This window comes from Carassius auratus, chromosome 37, assembly GCF_003368295.1.
Source record: "Carassius auratus strain Wakin chromosome 37, ASM336829v1, whole genome shotgun sequence".
Lineage (NCBI taxonomy): Eukaryota > Metazoa > Chordata > Actinopteri > Cypriniformes > Cyprinidae > Carassius > Carassius auratus.
Genome location: NC_039279.1, coordinates 2,815,401 through 2,833,670, shown reverse-complemented (window position 1 = coordinate 2,833,670; position 18,270 = coordinate 2,815,401). Strand labels below are relative to the sequence as shown.

At 42.0% G+C, this 18,270-nt stretch overlaps 1 protein-coding gene and 1 pseudogene across 1 annotated transcript; both read left to right on the top strand.

Moving 5' to 3' along the window:
* The first annotated feature begins 1,096 nt into the window (after positions 1-1,096).
* On the top strand, positions 1,097-7,001 carry LOC113055906 (ornithine aminotransferase, mitochondrial-like; annotated as a pseudogene).
* A 2,271-nt stretch (positions 7,002-9,272) lies between these two features.
* On the top strand, positions 9,273-16,270 carry LOC113055905 (carbohydrate sulfotransferase 15-like). The gene is made up of 9 exons (XM_026222289.1): positions 9,273-9,351; positions 11,691-11,775; positions 11,952-12,215; positions 12,882-13,221; positions 13,619-13,747; positions 14,077-14,233; positions 14,462-14,618; positions 14,833-14,980; positions 15,493-16,270. The coding sequence occupies exons 2-9, from the start codon at positions 11,737-11,739 to the stop codon at positions 15,693-15,695; spliced, it is 1,437 nt and encodes a 478-aa protein (XP_026078074.1). The 5' UTR covers positions 9,273-9,351; positions 11,691-11,736; the 3' UTR covers positions 15,696-16,270.
* The last annotated feature ends 2,000 nt before the right edge of the window (positions 16,271-18,270 follow it).

Here is an 18,270-nt window from a genome sequence, read left to right as displayed (position 1 = left end):
ATTTAGTACGTTAAGGGTATGAATTACTGCTCTACTAATAGGCCCCTTTTTTCCTGTGTGGCCTGGATGAGTGTGTGTGTGTGTGTGTGTGTGTGTGTGTGTGTGTGTGTGTGTGTGTGTGTGCAGTACCATCACGCACCAGCAGGTGGAGCCGCAGACAAACATACAGACAATAGACAATAAATGTAAAAATAATTATAACAATATAGTAATAAAATATAGAGAAAAAGAAAATACAGTATATACATATATTTATATATATATATATATATATATATATATATATATATATATATATATATATATATATATATATATATTTTTTTTTTTTTTTTTTTTTTTTTTTTTTTTTTTGTCACATATCATGTAAAGATACAGCAGAAAAGGAGAGAGTAATTCGGCCAGTGGATGTGTACTTCAGATTTTGGCTAATGTAGTGTGTCTACAGAAAGTGTGCATACTATGAACAGTATGGAGTTTGGTAGTATGGTACCATATCAAACCTATTCGATCTGTTGTGTAAGACTCTTGTCAGTACATGGCCAAATTCATATCTTATTATATGTCATTATTATTATGCAACGCAATGAAAGTGTCCTGCAATATTTAATGAATAACTTTATTTTGTAAATCGCTTGCTAACTTCTCACCTCCTCTGTTTCTCCAGATCTGTCCTCATCTCTCTCAGCTATCATACACTGCTGACGCGACTGCGCACGCGCGGCACACTGGCCACAGGGGCTTCTGGGAAATGAAGTCCAGCTGCTAAATGTTGGAAACGCACATAGATGCTGCTATCCAAAAATAAAATAAAATACACAAGGACGTTTTTTCGTATGTTTTCGATTATAATGATGATGATAATAATACTACTAATAATAATATTTCAATTCATAACTCTGCCCAAACTACATTTGAATTAGCATTGAAAATGTATGTTTCAAGCACTGTAAATTGCTTTACTGTCTGCCAAATGAATAAATGATTACTAATTTTAGACAATATCTGGCCAAAATTTTATCAGGGGAGACGAATGACTAGTGTTGCATCACACTTTCAGTCTGTTCCCACACTCAGTCACTTCAGATTAATCAATTACAGTCGCAATAAAACCAATACAGTATTAGGATGTTTCACGTTGATGCTGAAAGTGATTACCATTCACAGCGCTGAAGCCGGTTGCGTCATGACGTAGCGTGACGTGTATGCGTGCACTTGATAATCCGTCTAGACGAGGCAGTGCGAGACACGCGGGAGGAGCAGAACCGATCCGCGCGGACCCGCAGCAGGTAAAACACAACACACACACACACACACACACACACACACATATATAAACCCGCAGACAGACAGACATACGGGTCAGACAGAGACACCGCGCGGTTATTAATAATGCAGTGAGGGCTGATGAATATTCATAAACACGAGTATGTTAATGAGGCGCAGCAGTGAGGAAGATGATGAGGGTTAGACAGATGAAGGTGAAGATGCAGATTCATGAAGGATTCGCTGGGAGTTTATTCAGCGATATTCACCAACGTCATGTTAATATTATTTTCATGTATTTAAATTGTTACTTTATTGGTAAATTCTCTTGACTGCTGTATAACTGTATTCATAAAAAAATGTGTGTGTCTGTGTGTGTGTGCGTGCGTTTATGTCTGTGTGTGTGTGTGTGTGTATGTATGTGTCTGTGTGTGTGTCTGTGAGACTGTGAGTGAGTGAGTGTGTGTGTGTGTGTGTGTGTGTGTGTGTGTGTGTGTGACTGTGTGTGAGAGAGAGAGAGTGAGTCTTTATTTAACCCTTGGCAGGTCATGCAGTGGGCGTGTCGAGGGCAGTGAGTTTTTAGCCAATCACTGCTTTAGGCTAAATTTGATGTGTCATGTGATCATGTGTCTCTATAAATAAGTGACTGTTAGTGGAAAGATTCTAAGGAACCGGTGTAATAATTGATGGCTGTGAGACTGATCTGATATCAGCAGGTGTCTGTGATCTGTCAGGATGAGGATGAGGATGATGAAGATGATGAGGATGATGAGGATGAGCTCTGCGGCTCATTGTGAGCGTCTGAATGAGAAACACAGGCCGGTCTGCTGGTTTCTGTCTGTTCATCAGTTTCTTTCATGAGCTGGTGATCCCGAGCACAGCTCTCTTCATCTGTGTTCATTATTATATAGTTATGCATTTATACAGTCATCATCAAGAAAAATACTGTCACATTTTTCAGCATTGCTGATTCACAATCGTTTTACTTCAATAATATTGGAAGCAGATGATTAAAAGTGATTTTCCTCATAAGGGATTAAATTAGATGGTAAAAAGTGTCTCCATATGAACAGCGTTGATAACTAATAGAGTGATGTCACTTCATGAATTATTCATAAAACATCAGAAACTTGAATCCAGAAATTGAATCCATTTTGTAAATCTTTTAGTAAATGTTATTTCTTTGATGAAATCCTACAGTTTTATTTACATTTACATTTATTCATTTAGCAGATGCTTTTATCCAAAGCGACTTACAGATGAAGACAGTGGAAGCGATCAAAAACAACAAAAAGAGCAATGATATATAAGTGCTATAACAAGTCTCAGTTAGGTTAACACAGTACACGTAGCATGGGATTTTAACTAATATAATAAATAAAAAGAATAGAGCAAGCTAGTTAGAGGTCTTTACACGTACACACACACATACATATACATATTTATTCATCTAATACAATATCGGTCTAACTTGAACAAATTATGACAGAAATATATTGCACAGTTCTTAAGTTATAATAACAATAATAATACATTTTATTAAATCATTATTTCATAGCAGCTGCCGTTACCCCGGTAACCCTGTAAACAAAGCAGCTTGTAAACAAGTATGTGTTAAGCATGTAAACCTACAGGAAGGTGCAGTCATGCAACAAACTAAATCTGTGAGAAGTCTTCAGAGTATTTGAACTAAAGATGCGAGTGAAGTCTAAATGATGTTTGTCGTGTGAACAGTCATGAACAGCATGAAGAGTCTGATGAGAGGCGTGCCGCCCGTCCTGAGCCGTGCAGTGCATTCTGGGACACGCACGTCCTCCGCGGCGTCCAGAGCCAAACCAGCAGAGCGTCAGCTGACACCAGAAGAGGTTTACGCTCGAGAGGATCGATACGGCGCTCACAACTATCACCCGCTGCCCGTGGCCCTGGAGCGAGGAGAAGGTAGGCCATGCATGATTCTGAATTACAAGATATAAACTCAGAATTCAGAGGAAGGTCAGAATTATGAGAATATATGAGATTTGACTTGTTTCCTCACACTTGTGTAAAGACTCGGTGTGTGTGTGTGTGTTGCAGGGGTTCACGTGTGGGACGTGGAGGGCCGCAGGTACTTTGACTTCCTGAGTGCGTACAGCGCTGTGAACCAGGGTCACTGTCACCCCAAGATCATCGCGGCGCTGACCGCACAGGCCTCGCGGCTCACGCTCACCTCCAGAGCCTTCTACAACGACGTGCTGGGCGTCTACGAGCAGTACATCACACGCCTGTTCGGATACGATAAAGTGCTGCCCATGAACACAGGTACAGCGGTCAGCACACCGCACACGACTGACCCGACGGTCAGAACAGTGCTCTGATGCTGCTCTTGTGTGTTGAAGGTGTGGAGGGCGGAGAGACGGCCTGTAAACTGGCCCGTAAGTGGGCGTACACGGTCAAGGGCGTCCCGAAATATGAGGCGAAGATCGTGTTTGCAGGTAAGACAGCAGCTCACCGTCAGGAACGATGAGGTTTATTTACAGGAGTTTGATATCATTCAGAAGTCTCTCGTCTGCTCGTCTCCCGCAGCGGGGAATTTCTGGGGTCGCACGATGGCTGCCATCTCCAGCTCGACGGACCCCAGCAGCTTCGAGGGGTTTGGACCCTTCATGCCCGGCTTCGAGCTGATCCCGTACAACGACATCACTGCGCTCCAGGTACTGTGTTCAGATCTGTGTTCATGAGCTCCGTCTGCAGCGCCTCGCACAAGAAATAAAGACTAAACATTAGCACTGTCCCAACGCAAAATACAGTAACAGAAATATTACAGTAGTAACAGTGCTTCTTCTTTTATTTACTAATAGTAATAACCATAAATAAGATATTCAGTAAGTCATCAATGATCTTTGTTAGTATAGTAGCACTGTATGAAAATTATAATTGTGATATAATAATAATAAATATGAACCTGTTTCTGAAATGCTTAGTTCAGCCCAAAATGAAAATGAAAATCAAAGTGTTAGTTAGGAAGGAAATCTGACAGTGTTCTGTCATCAAACATATCTTCATTTGTGTTCTGAAGATGAACAAAAGTCTTCTGGGTGTGGACCGACACGAGGCGGAGTAGTTAATGACTCGGCTGTTATTTTCTGTTGAAATAATCCTGTAACCAGCTCAACTAGTTTCCTCCCGATCATCTGTGTGTGTGTGTGTGTGTGTGTGTGTGTGTGTGTGTGTGTGTGTGTGTGTGTGTGTGCGCAGAAAGCACTTCAGGATCCAAACGTGGCTGCGTTCATGGTGGAGCCGATCCAGGGAGAAGCAGGTGTGATCGTTCCTGACCCTGGTTACCTCACCAAAGTCCGGGAGTTATGTACCAAACATAATGTGAGCAAACACACACACACTCTCTCTCTCTCTCTCTCTCTCTCTCTCTCTCTCTCTCTCTCTCTCTCTCTCACACACACACACACACACATGTTTGTTTTTGTGTAAAGTGTGTTTATCCCATAGGTGTAATGGTTTTTATTCTGTAGAAACTGTATATTCTATGTCCCTTCACCAACCCTACACCTAACCCTAACCCTCACAGGAAACTTTGTGCATTTTTACTTTCTCAAAAAGTAAATTCTGTGTGTGTGTGTGTGTGTGTGCGTCAGGTTCTGTTCATTGCTGATGAGGTGCAGACCGGTCTGGCCCGCACTGGACGGCGTCTGGCTGTGGACCACGAGGCGGTGAGACCAGATCTGGTGATTCTGGGTAAAGCTCTGTCAGGAGGAGTGTATCCGGTGAGTCACACACACACACACACACACTCTATCACACACACACACACGTGCGTTCGCTGATGATCTGTGTGTGTCAGGTCTCTGCTGTTCTGTGTGATGATGAGGTGATGCTGACCATCAAACCTGGAGAACACGGATCCACGTATGGAGGAAACCCTCTGGCCTGCCGCGTCGCCATCGCTGCTCTGGAGGTGTGTGTGAGTGTGTGTGTGTGTGTGTGTGCGTGTCTCTGTGTGTGTGTGTGCTCACGCTCTGGTTCTCCTCAGGTTCTGGAGGAGGAGGGTCTGGCTCAGAATGCGGATCTGATGGGTCAGATTCTTCGCTCTGAGCTCAGGAAGCTTCCGCTGGAGATCGTGAGCGGCGTCCGTGGAAAGGCCTCCTGAACGCCATCATCATCAAAGAGACCAAAGGTCAGAACCAGAACCACCTCAAAACCAGCAGCATTCAGACCAGTCTACAGCTTCAGATCCACATCAGTGTTTCCTCAGGTTCATCTCCACGGCTGCAGTCTTAAAGGAACACTGCACTCTTTTTCCCCTAGAGATTTCAAATCCATTCACCGATCTCTGTGTCTAGCGGTAGCACTTTTAGCTTAGCTTAGCATAGATCATTGAATCTCATTAGACCATTAGCATCTTGCTCAAAAATGACCAAAGAGTTTCTATATTTTAACAATTTAAAACTTGCCTCTTCTGTAGTAACATTGTGTTCTAAGACCGACAGAAAATTCAAAGTTGTGATTTTCTCGGCTGATATTGCTAGAAACTATCCTCTCAGTCTGGTGTAATAATGGAGGAGCTCTCCTGCCGTAGCATGAGTTCAGCAGACGCAGGGATGTTGTTCTCAGGCGCTGCGTAGTGGAGCTGGAAAATGAGCCTGTTTTCAGAAATAGTGTAGTGTTCCTTTAAGTGTAGTAAGGGCTGGGCAGCAGCTGAACACTTCGAGTCGCTCGTCCGGTTAAACAGAGTGATGTTTGATGTGAAGGACGAGCGCTGATGATCTGAGGAACATGAGCGACTAAAAACATCAGCTGTGAGAGATTCAGTCCACGATGTTGTTTGAGCAGGTCACTGTGATCATCGTATGTTTATAATGGAGATCTGTGTTTCTGTGCAGGTGTGTGATCTGGTGTGTGTGTGTGTGTGTGTGTGTGATAATCCGTTTCTAATCCTCTGATCTCACACAGACTATGACGCCTGGAGGGTGTGTCTTCGTCTCCGTGACAACGGTCTGTTGGCCAAGCCCACTCACGGTGACATCATCAGGCTAGCCCCGCCCCTCATTATAAAGGAGGATGAGGTCAGAGAGTGTGTGGACATCATCAGCAGGACCATCCTGTCCTTCTAAACCACTGGAATCCTCTTCATCTTCATCATCGGGGTGGTGTTCACCTCTAATTCTTCAGATTTTAGCCTGTTTGTGTTGTTCTGGTGTATTTCTCATGAGCTGTTAAGATCCGCTCGACGCTCATGGAGACTTTTAGTGCTTTCAGAGTTACGCTTGTTTAGTCTTTATCATTCTCAGCTGAGCTTGAGATTCTGGAATAGTAGTTTCTCTCTGGATGAAGGTCTGTTTTAGTTCTGATGAAGTGTCATAAAGGTTTCTGAAGGCCAACGCTGTGACGTTTACAGTTTCTTTCCTCCAGAGGAAGATGAACGAAGGTCACTGTCACAGTGTTTCAAACATGTTTAAAAACTTGAAGAGAAGTTTTTCTTCCAGTGACGAAAGAAGAGTGCACTTTAACCGCAGTCAAACTGAATTATTCAGTGTCACGTTCTGCTGCACTTATTAATGATTATAATTAACGATGCTTGATATTAATGAGGAATGAAACTTTGTGAAAACAGCATGTCAGAAAGAGTGTGTGTGTAGGAGCGAAGAGTGTTTGTGTTTGCTGTGGAACGGATGAAGTGTGTGTTCACACATCACACAAGGTTTTATTTCTGTTCTTAAATAAACCTTCAGTCAGCTGAGAGACTCTGTGTTTGGTTTACGTCTGATTTAATGAGTTTGAGGTGTTTTTGGTTATGCAGCACATTTTCATTATTTATCATTGATTTAAAATGGTTTCTGTCCACATCAAACCAAAGCATCATCCTCCAGGAAGTGACATCATTTTGGAGGGAAATCAACAGCACAAACATCAGTAAGTTCTGTGGATCTGCTGAATTCTGAGATGTTTTGTGTTCTTCAGTTTGATTTGAAAAGAGCTGCGACTCGGCGTCGAGGAGTAAATGAAGATCTTTATTCTGTTTCTGTGTCGTGTGAATAATCGAGTGATAGTGAATGAATCTGTAGGGTCTGATCTCAACCACAGCAGATTTCAGGAAGCTTTACTAACTATCCAGGAGCAGGTAATCCACTTCACTTCAGATCCTGATCCAGTTTCACACTGCGGCAGATGAATAAATCCGGATTACAGCACTACACATCAAACACTAAATAACTACAGCTAGAACAGAACGGGCTTATTTTAATGTGTATCTGAAGAGACAGAAACAATATAACACATTAATTTCACTTTCTTTAAATCAGAAATAAATAAATACAAGCATTGTTAGATGCTGTGTTAGACTGATTCCTCTCTGATGGTGTAATCTATAATTAAATACAGTCATGACGGCTGAAATTAAATATAATTTTGGTTGATATTGACCATGTTTGGGGGGTTATTTTCTTGGGGCCCTTTTTTACTGAAAGATTAAACCGATGTCCTGCTTCTGTCTGTGCAACAGTTAAACAAATCAGATGCAAAATGTAAATGTCTGCATACACCGCATGATATATGTTGTGTCCTTCCGGGATCAGGAGTTTTTCTGGATCAAAGGAATCCCAACCCTTCCACAAGGTTTAGAGCATCAGCACATGCTGAAGGTTTGATGCAGATCCAGACTAGATCACAAAACCTTTTCAAGATTTGTTCCAGATTTCTTCTGAATAACTGTCTCTGAAGGAGAAACCGGATCAGGATCTGGATCTGAGAAGATCCCGGAGATCTGTAAACACTGGGAGTCATGCTGAACTAGCACACAGCTGCTGATTACTCATGAAGCAAGGATTGATTGATCGATATATTTGATGTTCTGCAGGTTTATTCCTGTAACTGAGTGTGTTTTGATGTAACAGATAGTTTAGCTGCTTCTGTAGCTGTGTTTCCATCAGAATGTGAACCCACTGTAGCCACAGGATGTTTGTCTCTGAACAGGAAATCATGTGACTGAGTAGAGGAAGTAAAATGAGCTCAGTTTCTGGCGGATGCACTGGAACATTCTGGACCTCGAGGTTCTGCTTCATTATATCAAACACAGAGAGTACGATTAATCAATCTCACAACATACAGCACGTCTGTAAACTGTAAAGGAGTGTGAAAACTGATCCGTGTCATCATTTCAGAAGTGAAGGCTTGTCTAACAGAAGGTCAAAGGTCACATGACATTCTACCCGTCTCTTTTGTCACACAGAATCTAGAGTTTATTCTCTGTTCTGGTTCTGAAATCATCTGAATTAAAGTTCACGGTGAATCTGTGTGTGGACAGTATTTCCACTGCATTAGTTGTGTTCCAGCCTCAGAGTCCATCATCTTTACACAAACTTGGATGTAAATCATGGCTGATTGGTGCAGATATCTACTTCTGTTAAGAAATCGTGTCTGATTTTACTTAAATTCAAGATTAAATTAATTTAAATGGTTGCAAAACAGCTTTACAGAAAATTAAGTTTTTGTCAATATATCTAGTAGTAGTTTATCAGTGGTGACTGTCAGTTTATGTGTATATGGAAGAGATGTAATCAAACAGACGAGGAACACTATTAACAGCATTATTATATGATGAAATCAAACTTATAGCAAAATCTGGGAGATATATCACACTGAAACTTCCTGATTCTGCTGATCTCAGAGGCTGGTGTGTTTTATAATGTGATTTATGATATAATCGTTAGGATAGAGATATAAACAGACTGATCAGTGTTCATAAGGAAGGAGGTGAGTGGTATTTTAGTCGTGTTATATTAAGTCTGATTTGATAAATCACTTCTGTGTTATACAACATCATCAGTTTTTCTAATAAGTCCATGCCGTGTCCATAATTTTGCACATTGTTGTGTCTAAGCATTTAATGGTAAGGTTAGTAAATTGTACTGTGTGAAGGTTACATTTACTGATATAAAATGACAGAAAGATTTATTCTGGTTCACGTGCCGTTATTATAGTCGTGCGCTGTGGCCCCGCCCCCTCTGAGAGTTGAGCGATGAGCGCGCGGCAGCGGGGACGCGCACAGCTGATCGTCTCCGAGGAGGAAAGTTTCTCTATCTTCGGATTATGACGGTGAGTGATGGATCGATCGATCGACTGATTGATTTATTGATTGATTGAAGGATACGTGAGCTGGTGTTGATTCTGTGCCTGAAGTTGATGTGAAATACAGTAAATCAGCGGTTTATCAGCAGAAATTAATCTGTTATTTGTTCATTTGAAATCCGAGTTCGATCCGATCAAATCATAAAGTTTAACTTCTTGAAATCATCTTGAATTTATTTAAATCATCACAAAATACTAAATGAATATATGGTCAACCAATAAGCATGTGCTGCTTCTTCCCTGTGAAGTGATGCAGTGTTTAGTGACTCCAGGGCTTTATTTCTGAGTGATTTCTGTCTGTTCTTAGTCATATATATAAAGTTGTTTGCTACGTTTGACGTTTGGGTAAAAAAAAGTCTATAAATTCTCAGTGGATGAGTATATAACTAATGACTAATCTGAAAAAAGTAGAAAACGCTTGGACCGCCAGGGACCGTCTACATTGTGTGTTCTCTTCTACATTTGAAGAAAATTAAAACACAGTATGTTTCTTGTCCTTGTGCTAAATTGTTAAAGAACTATTGAAGATTTCTGAGGCTGAATCTGTCAAATGTCAAAAGCACCCTCTGGAGTGAACAATATAACTTCCGTCTTATCCTCATTCAATTAAAAAAAAATTACTGCCATCCAGGCTTTCATTTCCTCAAGGCAACACAAAAGGGTCACTGTAGAATTTGGATGTTTTTGTTTCAATGGCAGATATAATTATGTATCATCTGCATAACAGTGAAACTAAATATAACCCTTCCTGAAAATGAATCCTAGTGGAAGTATATATAAAGAAAATAGAATAGGCCCCAGAATGGAGCCCTGGGGGACCCCACGTGAGAAACACACAGAACACGCAGAAGGCAAACAAAAAAGCTTCTACCAGACAAATATGATCGAAACCAATCCAACACATAACCTTAATGCGGACACAATGCTCCACACGAGAGATCGAGATGTTATGGTCACCCGAGTCAGAGGCAAGAAGCAGATCATTACAAACTTTCAGTAGGTCTGTCTCTGTGCTGTGTAGGGTTTTAAAACCATACTCACCAGTTAGATCCGAAGCAGAGCAGATGTTTGTCATTTAATACTTCATTTCTTTGTAAAGCACCTTTCATTTCGAGACTAAAGCTGTTCTGGAAATGTCAGATCATCAGGGTTGCATGTTTTCTAGAGGACGTCAGTCTGATGGTATGTGTCTGCGGTTCATACGCTGCTTTAATAACACATGCAGAGTCTCTGTTGAGTCCAGCGGAGCGAAGGGTGAAATCCTGATTCATGGTCTGGTGTCTTTTCTTCTCTTTTACTGCTCTTTTCTGATTGATTCTGTACCAGCTGTGATGAAACTCCTTCTTACCATGATTTACCATCTTTACACTTCGTGCGCCTCGTGCAGAAGAGCAGGAAAGTCAATGCCGTGAGATCTGGTCGTGTTCGACTCTTCTGTGCTTCAGTATCTCTGGCTGATATCTGTGCTGCTGTGATGAAGACGTGAATCTGAATCCTGTGAATCTTCAGATGAATGGTGTTGAGTTCGGTGTGAATCGTCGCTTCATCACAGACGCTTGGGTCGATGTTTTCTGTCTGTGTTTGTTAGTATGAGCTTCATCATCATCATCATCTTCACTGCGGCTGCTGAATAAACCATCAGCAGTGACGAGAGCCGTTTAACCCTCATCAATAGTTCATGAGCTCTTCACGTCTGTTTCAGCTGTGTACAGTAGAACTGAATTCACTCTGGGATCCGCATCACTTCCTGTTCCTGTTGAAATCTCTGGTCATTTCCTGTTGGATTTCCATGTAAACAGACATTCAGAGCAGCCAGATACAGATGTATAATGTTGATCTCTTCTACAGAGTCAAGACGAAATGCTTTTGCAGCCCATAATGTGATCTTCATCTGTAGTGTTGTTATTCTGTTACTGCAGTCTGAATCATCTGATTATCAGTTAGTCATCATAATAACAGCTGTGTGTGTGTGTGTGTGTGTGTGTGTGTGTCTGTGTGTGTGTGTGTGTGAGTGTGTGTGTGTGTGTGTCAGTAGTGTGTGTGTGTGTGTGTGTGTGAGTGTGTGTGTGTGTGTGTGTGTGTGTCGGTAGTGTGTGTGTCAGTAGTGTGTGTGTGTGTGTGTGTGTGTGTGTGCGTGTGTGTGCGTGAAGCGTCTCTGTCTGGAGTGAGGGACTCGTACAGGATCTGTTTCTGATATCATGATGGTGAATCTGGTTGTGTATGGTTTATTAAACTGCTTTACTGTGCTTCTGTTCTTCTGTGGAGTATCAGTCTGGTGTCACTGACGGAGTCTCTGTGGTTCTCAGTTCAGTTCCTGTGACGTGTTCCAGATCTCGAGGTTCTGTTTCTGTCATGATCAGTGAGTTTGAGTCCAGCGCTGTCCACCTGAAGGTAAACACATGCTCATAAAAATAGATATTTCATAATAAGTTAATGCATTTCTTTTTATAGTGAAATTGTAGTAGTTATATTTGAGTTTCCTCACTTGTAAGAGTTAAACCCTCAAGCTTTTATTATGTCAGAACACACTGTGTTAGATGTGATGATGTTTATTAATGTGTGTGCAGAAGGTTGATCATGAAACACAGCGCAGGTCTGCATCATGCATCTGGTGCTCGAAAGTCTGCGGCTTCATCCTCCTCCTCGTCTTCATCACGGCGTCTTACATGCTGTCCTGCAAGAGGAAGACTCTGCTCTTCGATCCATATCTGATGGAGGAGGACCTGAGTGAAGACGCCCTCAGAGACGTGGTGCAGAGCATCTCAGCAAAAGTGAAGTTCAGAGCCAGACGTGTTCCTGCCGTCAGCGAGCTGATCATCCTCGAGGAACATGTGAGTTCAGCGTCTCCAGCTACAGACAGCATTAAGATGATTTTAACTCAAATACATAGAGTCTATAATCTATAATAACACTTCCTCCAGTGAAGAAGTCTCTCACATCAAAATCCAGACACGTATTAGTTTAGAGCTGTTTAAACACTGCTTGATCTGGACACTTTTTCACTGGAGGAAGTGTTTTTATAGATTATGGAATATTTCTAATATTTCTATTATGATTAGTGTAGTATTTAAGGTTAATATGCGGAAAAGGATTTAAATTCCAATGCAAAGAGGCAAATTAGAGTTTTTATGTGGTCGGAAAAAATGTATTTTTATTTGTAAACTCTCTTTAATTAATAGACATATATCTGTTAGTCGAGTTTCTCTAAATGCTATTGCAGGTCAGACCTGCTTACTTATTGTTAAGATTTGCATTTGAATAAATATTTAGACATGATTAAACACTAGATTTTTTTTATGTGAAATTCAAAAAGTGAATAACTGGCCAATCAGAGGGGTTCAGATGAGTCATCGCTGAAACACCGGAGTGTTGTTGAGAGAGCGTTGACTGAATTCTGCTCTCTCTTGAATTCTCTCCTCATGCACAACAATAGAATCTGTTTTGACGAGTGTATTATGTGTTTCTGAGTCGGAGTGACGTCTCTTCTGTGTCTGCAGATGTTCTCTGTGGCTCCGAAGCGCTTTCTGCCGGACGTTAAGAACCCCTGCTGGTTCCAGGAGCTGCGTGGAGACGTGAGCGTGGATCCGTACGGGTCAAACCTGTTCGGACGCTCCTTCAGACCCATACAGCACATCTTTGAGCAGCTGAGCGTCTCCTTCAGACAGCTGGTAACACGGCATGAGGGGAAACTGCAGCGGCTGCGCTGTCTGCCCTACTTCTACATCATCGGCCAGCCCAAGTGTGGCACGACGGACCTGTACGAGCGCCTGAGGCTTCACCCGGACGTCCGGCTCACACAGCCCAAAGAGCCACACTGGTGGAGCAGGAAGAGGCTCGGTGCGCTTCCTGTGTGTCTCACGCGTCATCTCACTGTCATTACACTAAAGAAACAGACCAGAACTGGGTCTAAACCAGTGAAAACAAGAAGCGTCTGAACTGAAACACACAGATAAAGTCGCCCTGAGAGTAATTCACTCCCATAATGCAATTAATTTATAATTATGAAAAGAGATATTTATACCAGGTCTAGAAAATATTTCCAGATCCAATCTAACATTGACACAGATTTATAAATGTCTGTATACTGACACTGTATCAACAAGATGCATTGTGGGTAAAGTATATATAACTGTCCAGTGCTCAGCGTTCTTTGTCTTGGTGTCTGCTTGAGTGTGTTGTATGTTGTCCTGTTGATGCTCATAAATGTGCTGGATGTGTGTGTGTGTGTGTGCAGGAGTCTTTCAATATGGTGGACGTCCTCACACACGTTTCCCGCTGGACCATTATCTGGACCTGTTTGACCCGGTGACCCTTCAGATACAGCAAAGCCTTCTGGGAAACTCCAGCAGCAACATCATCACTGGTACCGTCCTCACGCCTGCGCTTCACAGAATAACACACTCTACAGTAATTAGATGTAAATATTCATGTCTGGGCTGACTCTTAATTTATCAGTCATTTAATCAGTTACTTAAAAAATGAATAACATGCAGTGGTTGCATCTAGTGTTTTAATACTAACGATTAATACACAGTGTAATACAGTGTGTTTGGAGCGTGTACACACTGTTCTGAAGGAAAAGTTCGGTCCTAGATGGAAAAAACTCATCATCCTCTCTGAATAGCATCATTAAAGCATGGCTTCATTTCCATGTTAAATGTGTGTGTGTGTGTGTGTGTGTTTGATTGACAGGTGAGGCCAGCGCTTCCACTATGTGGGACAACAACGCCTGGCTGTATCTCCATGGCAACAGCAGAGGGGCGGAGCCTCCGGCACTCGTCCAGGACTTCATTCACGCGCTGCAGCCGGACGCACGATTCATCGCCATCCTCAGAGACCCCGTGGAGAGGTCAGAGGTCACCACACGCCCTTAACCCTAACTCAAACCACAGAACATTTACGTAAAAAATATAAAAACCTTAATATTTACTTCATCTGGTCAACATTTTTAAGTACTAAAATAACTAAACTAAAATATATCTAGACATTCAGTGCTGATCTAGTGACAGCATGTGTGTGTGTGTGCGTGTGCGCGTGTGTGTGTGTGTGTGTGTGCGTGTGTGGTGTTTCTCTTCAGGCTGTATTCAGATTATTTGTACTTCGGCACGAGTGATAAATCAGCGCTGGACTTCCATCAGAAGGTGTGTGAGTCTCTGTGGATGTTCGAGGACTGTCTGCGCGACGCTGGGCTCAGAGCGTGTGTGTACAACAACACACTGAACAACGCCATGAGCGTGAGTGACCTCTGACCTCTGTGTTCAGCAGGGCCACCGATCTCTTCATTTACATATATTACAGGTTGGAAACATAAATAAAAACAACAATAAAGATGAACAATAAACACAAATACTTTGACTTTCTGACACCACTGGAGACACCAGCTCTGTTCTGATTGGTTGATTATGTCACATTTTCACTGTGTGTGTGTGTGTGTGTGTGTGTGTGCAGGTGCGTCTGCAGGTGGGCCTGTATGTGGTGTTTCTTCTGGACTGGCTGTCAGTGTTCAGCCGTGATCAGCTCTTAGTTTTGCGTTTGGAGGATCACGCTTTAAACCCGGAGCTCAGCATGAGCAGGATCTTTCACTTCCTGCGCTTAGGTCAGTCCTGATGACCAGTCCAGTCCTGTTCATGTTCATGCTGTGAGCAGCAGGGGGCGCCAGAGCCCCATCATCATCATCATCATCATCATGATCTGAGTAGTGTTGTTATGTAGAACATGCAGATCACAATATGTCATGTGTATTTAGAAAATAACTAAAGAGACAATACATGTGAATCAAATATGATCTTGGTAACACTTTATATATAATGCATTATGAAAGTAGTTTTAATGCATTAATTGCTCCTTGTAATGCACTTTATAATTCATCATATGATCTCATGAATAATTATCACCACAGTTATGGTACTTATATATATATATATATTATATATATACTCATATATTCATTGTTACACCTTTGGAACGTATGATGCATTTAAACACATGACAAAATATTAGAATGCATTTTAACTTTACAGTTATTTCTGAAAACACAGAATGCATTGCTTTATTTGAAGAGTGTTGGAGATGTGTCTGACTGTGATCTGTGTGGATCAACTCTTGCAGGAGCGCTGTCTGATCAGAAACAGAGACAGATCAGCAAGCGTCCCGCGTCAAACACCAGACGTGCGTCCGACAGAGACCTCGGGCCGATGCGTGCGGACACACGAGAGCTGCTCTCACTGTTCTACTCTCCGTTCAATCAGAGACTGGCCCAGGTTCTGCAGGACGAGTCCTTCACGTGGGACGCTCGCTCTGAACACGCCTGACCCGTGACAGAGGAACACACAGAGTCTTTAGTGTTTGAATCACTGACACCTGCTCAGATCCGTCCAGATTCAACTTCCTGCCATCATTATGATCTGTGACACTAACGAGACTAGATTAAACACTGCTGATACAGCAGACGTGGAAGAATCCGGCTTTTATGTGTACTTTTAAATGGATAGTTCACCCAAAAAACACTAAAGAAGATATTGTGGAAAAACTGGAAACTGAATAACTTTGGACCGTGTTGACTTTGACTGTATGGATGAAAACACAACAGTATTTAATGAGTTCACACTTACATGTAATAAACAGAGTAAAGGATGTGTGCAGTGCTGGGAGTAACACATTACACGTAACACAAGTTACATCATCAGATTACGTTTTTCAAGTTACTAGTAAAGTAGCGCATTTTTCATTTACAAGAAAATATCTGAGTACTTTTTCAAAAAAATTATGCCAGTTACTTTGTTTTCCATTTATTGACTGATAAGTCAAATGCTAAACTTGCTACAAACATGTTAACGACATGCTAACATGCAAATCATTTTATAAACATGCTAAATGTGTTAAAACATTCTGGCTGTGTTCTAATTCATGCTTTAAACATGCTATCTATCATCTGACAATATAAATCTATCTTATCTATTTTTATGGCAGACTGTATTCCCTTCAAAACATTCAAACTTTAAGCTTCAAAACTAATTCTCTCCTCATAAACAATAAAGTGCAGATGTGCGTGGATTCATAGTAAGCATCAGAGATGCATTCATAATCATCACACAGTGTAGACAGCTTCACTGATTATAACGCGAGTGTTGGAGTGTGTTCCAAACCAAGGGCACTTCAGAGTGAAAACAATCATGACCCATACTGAAGGGTCATTACACACTGAAGAGCTTGAAACTGGCCACTTCAGAGGGCACTACTGGATGAAGGATTTCGAAGGGTACAACTGACGGACACTTCAGGCTCCCATGATCCTTTGCGCAGATTCTTTGCACGTGATGATGATGCAGAAGGGCACTTCAAGAAACAGTAGTTTGGTCCCCTACACCCTTCAGCCCTTCGAAGCTCTCACTGCGGAGGGTACACCCTTTGAAGGGAGTAATGCACAGGGATGAGCTCCTCTGAGTGAACGCAGGGTGTGTGTGTGTGTGTGTGTGTGTGTGAGAGAGAGCTTGTTCTTGTTCAGGGTTTGATGGGAAACTCCTGGATCCTGCATCAGTCTCCCAGTGGGAATATCTCAGTGTAAAGGTGTGTGAGAACCGCTCCTGGGTTTTTATCAAAAATCATAAATGCTTTCTAAAGGTTTCTCCTGTTTGATGGCTCTAGCAGCTCAGGAAGCTCAAGATCACAAACACAGAGGCTTCTGGGTAATGTGCTGGTTCTGAAATGTGTTCTTTTGGCTCGACAGCGATGGGTTCGGTGTTTTCAGGACCAGCAGACTCTGAGATCTGATCCAAAACATTCCTCCAACATTACAATGCATTTCCTGTTTGGTTAGATTTTGGGAACTAAGCTGTTATCAAAGGTTTCAATCGAAAAGTGATTGATTATTTGTTTGAGATCTATGTTTGTCCATCATTTCTACTTCCATGATTAGAAATCTTTAGTTTGAGTCACAAGATGGCGCCAGTTCATTGATGTGAGAAGAGAATCCAGCCCCATTTATTTCTATAGTGCTTTATACAACACAGATTGATTTAAAGCAGCTTCGCAGAATTAAACTGGAAGCTGTAACTGAGCTCTCTGGAGGACAATAGAGTCAGAACACTTCAGCTCTTCTCATCAGATAGTGCCAGTGTAGTCAAACCTGTGATATTACTGAACATGGTTTCATCTCATATATGTGTAAGTGTATGAACTGCTGCGGTCACTCAACTCATGTTTCCATTAATAGGTTGCTTTAAACCATTCTGACCCCTGACCTCTGACCCCAGGTGCTGGTGGAGACGCGTCTGGTGTCATGGATGGAGAAGACCCCGTTTGTGTTGGGAGGAAACCTGCCGGGTGGAGAGCTGGTGGTGATGTTCCCGATGGACTTCCAACATGTGCGGTCAGCAGAGCCCCTGTCCACTGCTCCTCATCTCGCTTACTATCCTCCTGTCCCAGCTTTTACGATTTCAATTGATGACTGAATCCTTGTATAATGGGCACTTCTCGTATTTATTGCCATCTTATGATAAATCACGTGTTGTGTTCCTCAACTGTAAGTCACTTTGGATGAAAGTGTGAGACAAATGATTAAATGTGATGTAAATCTCAGCGAGGTCATTGCATATGACTTCCGTTGTTTTTTTATTTTCTATCTGCTAACAAACCTCTAAACTCACACATCATCAGTCAAACATCAAAGCTGTCAAAGTATTACACAACATAAGGACATGAGTGACAGTCACGCAGTGGAACATGTTGTGTTTGTGTTTGTCCAGGTGCATCATGGGATCAAAGGAGTGGTCAGGGACGTTCAGGGCAAAGGCATCGCTAACGCCATCATCATCGCTGTGGATAGAGTCATCACGACATACACACAGGTGAGACACACGACACGCCGCATGGCATCATGGGACAGGA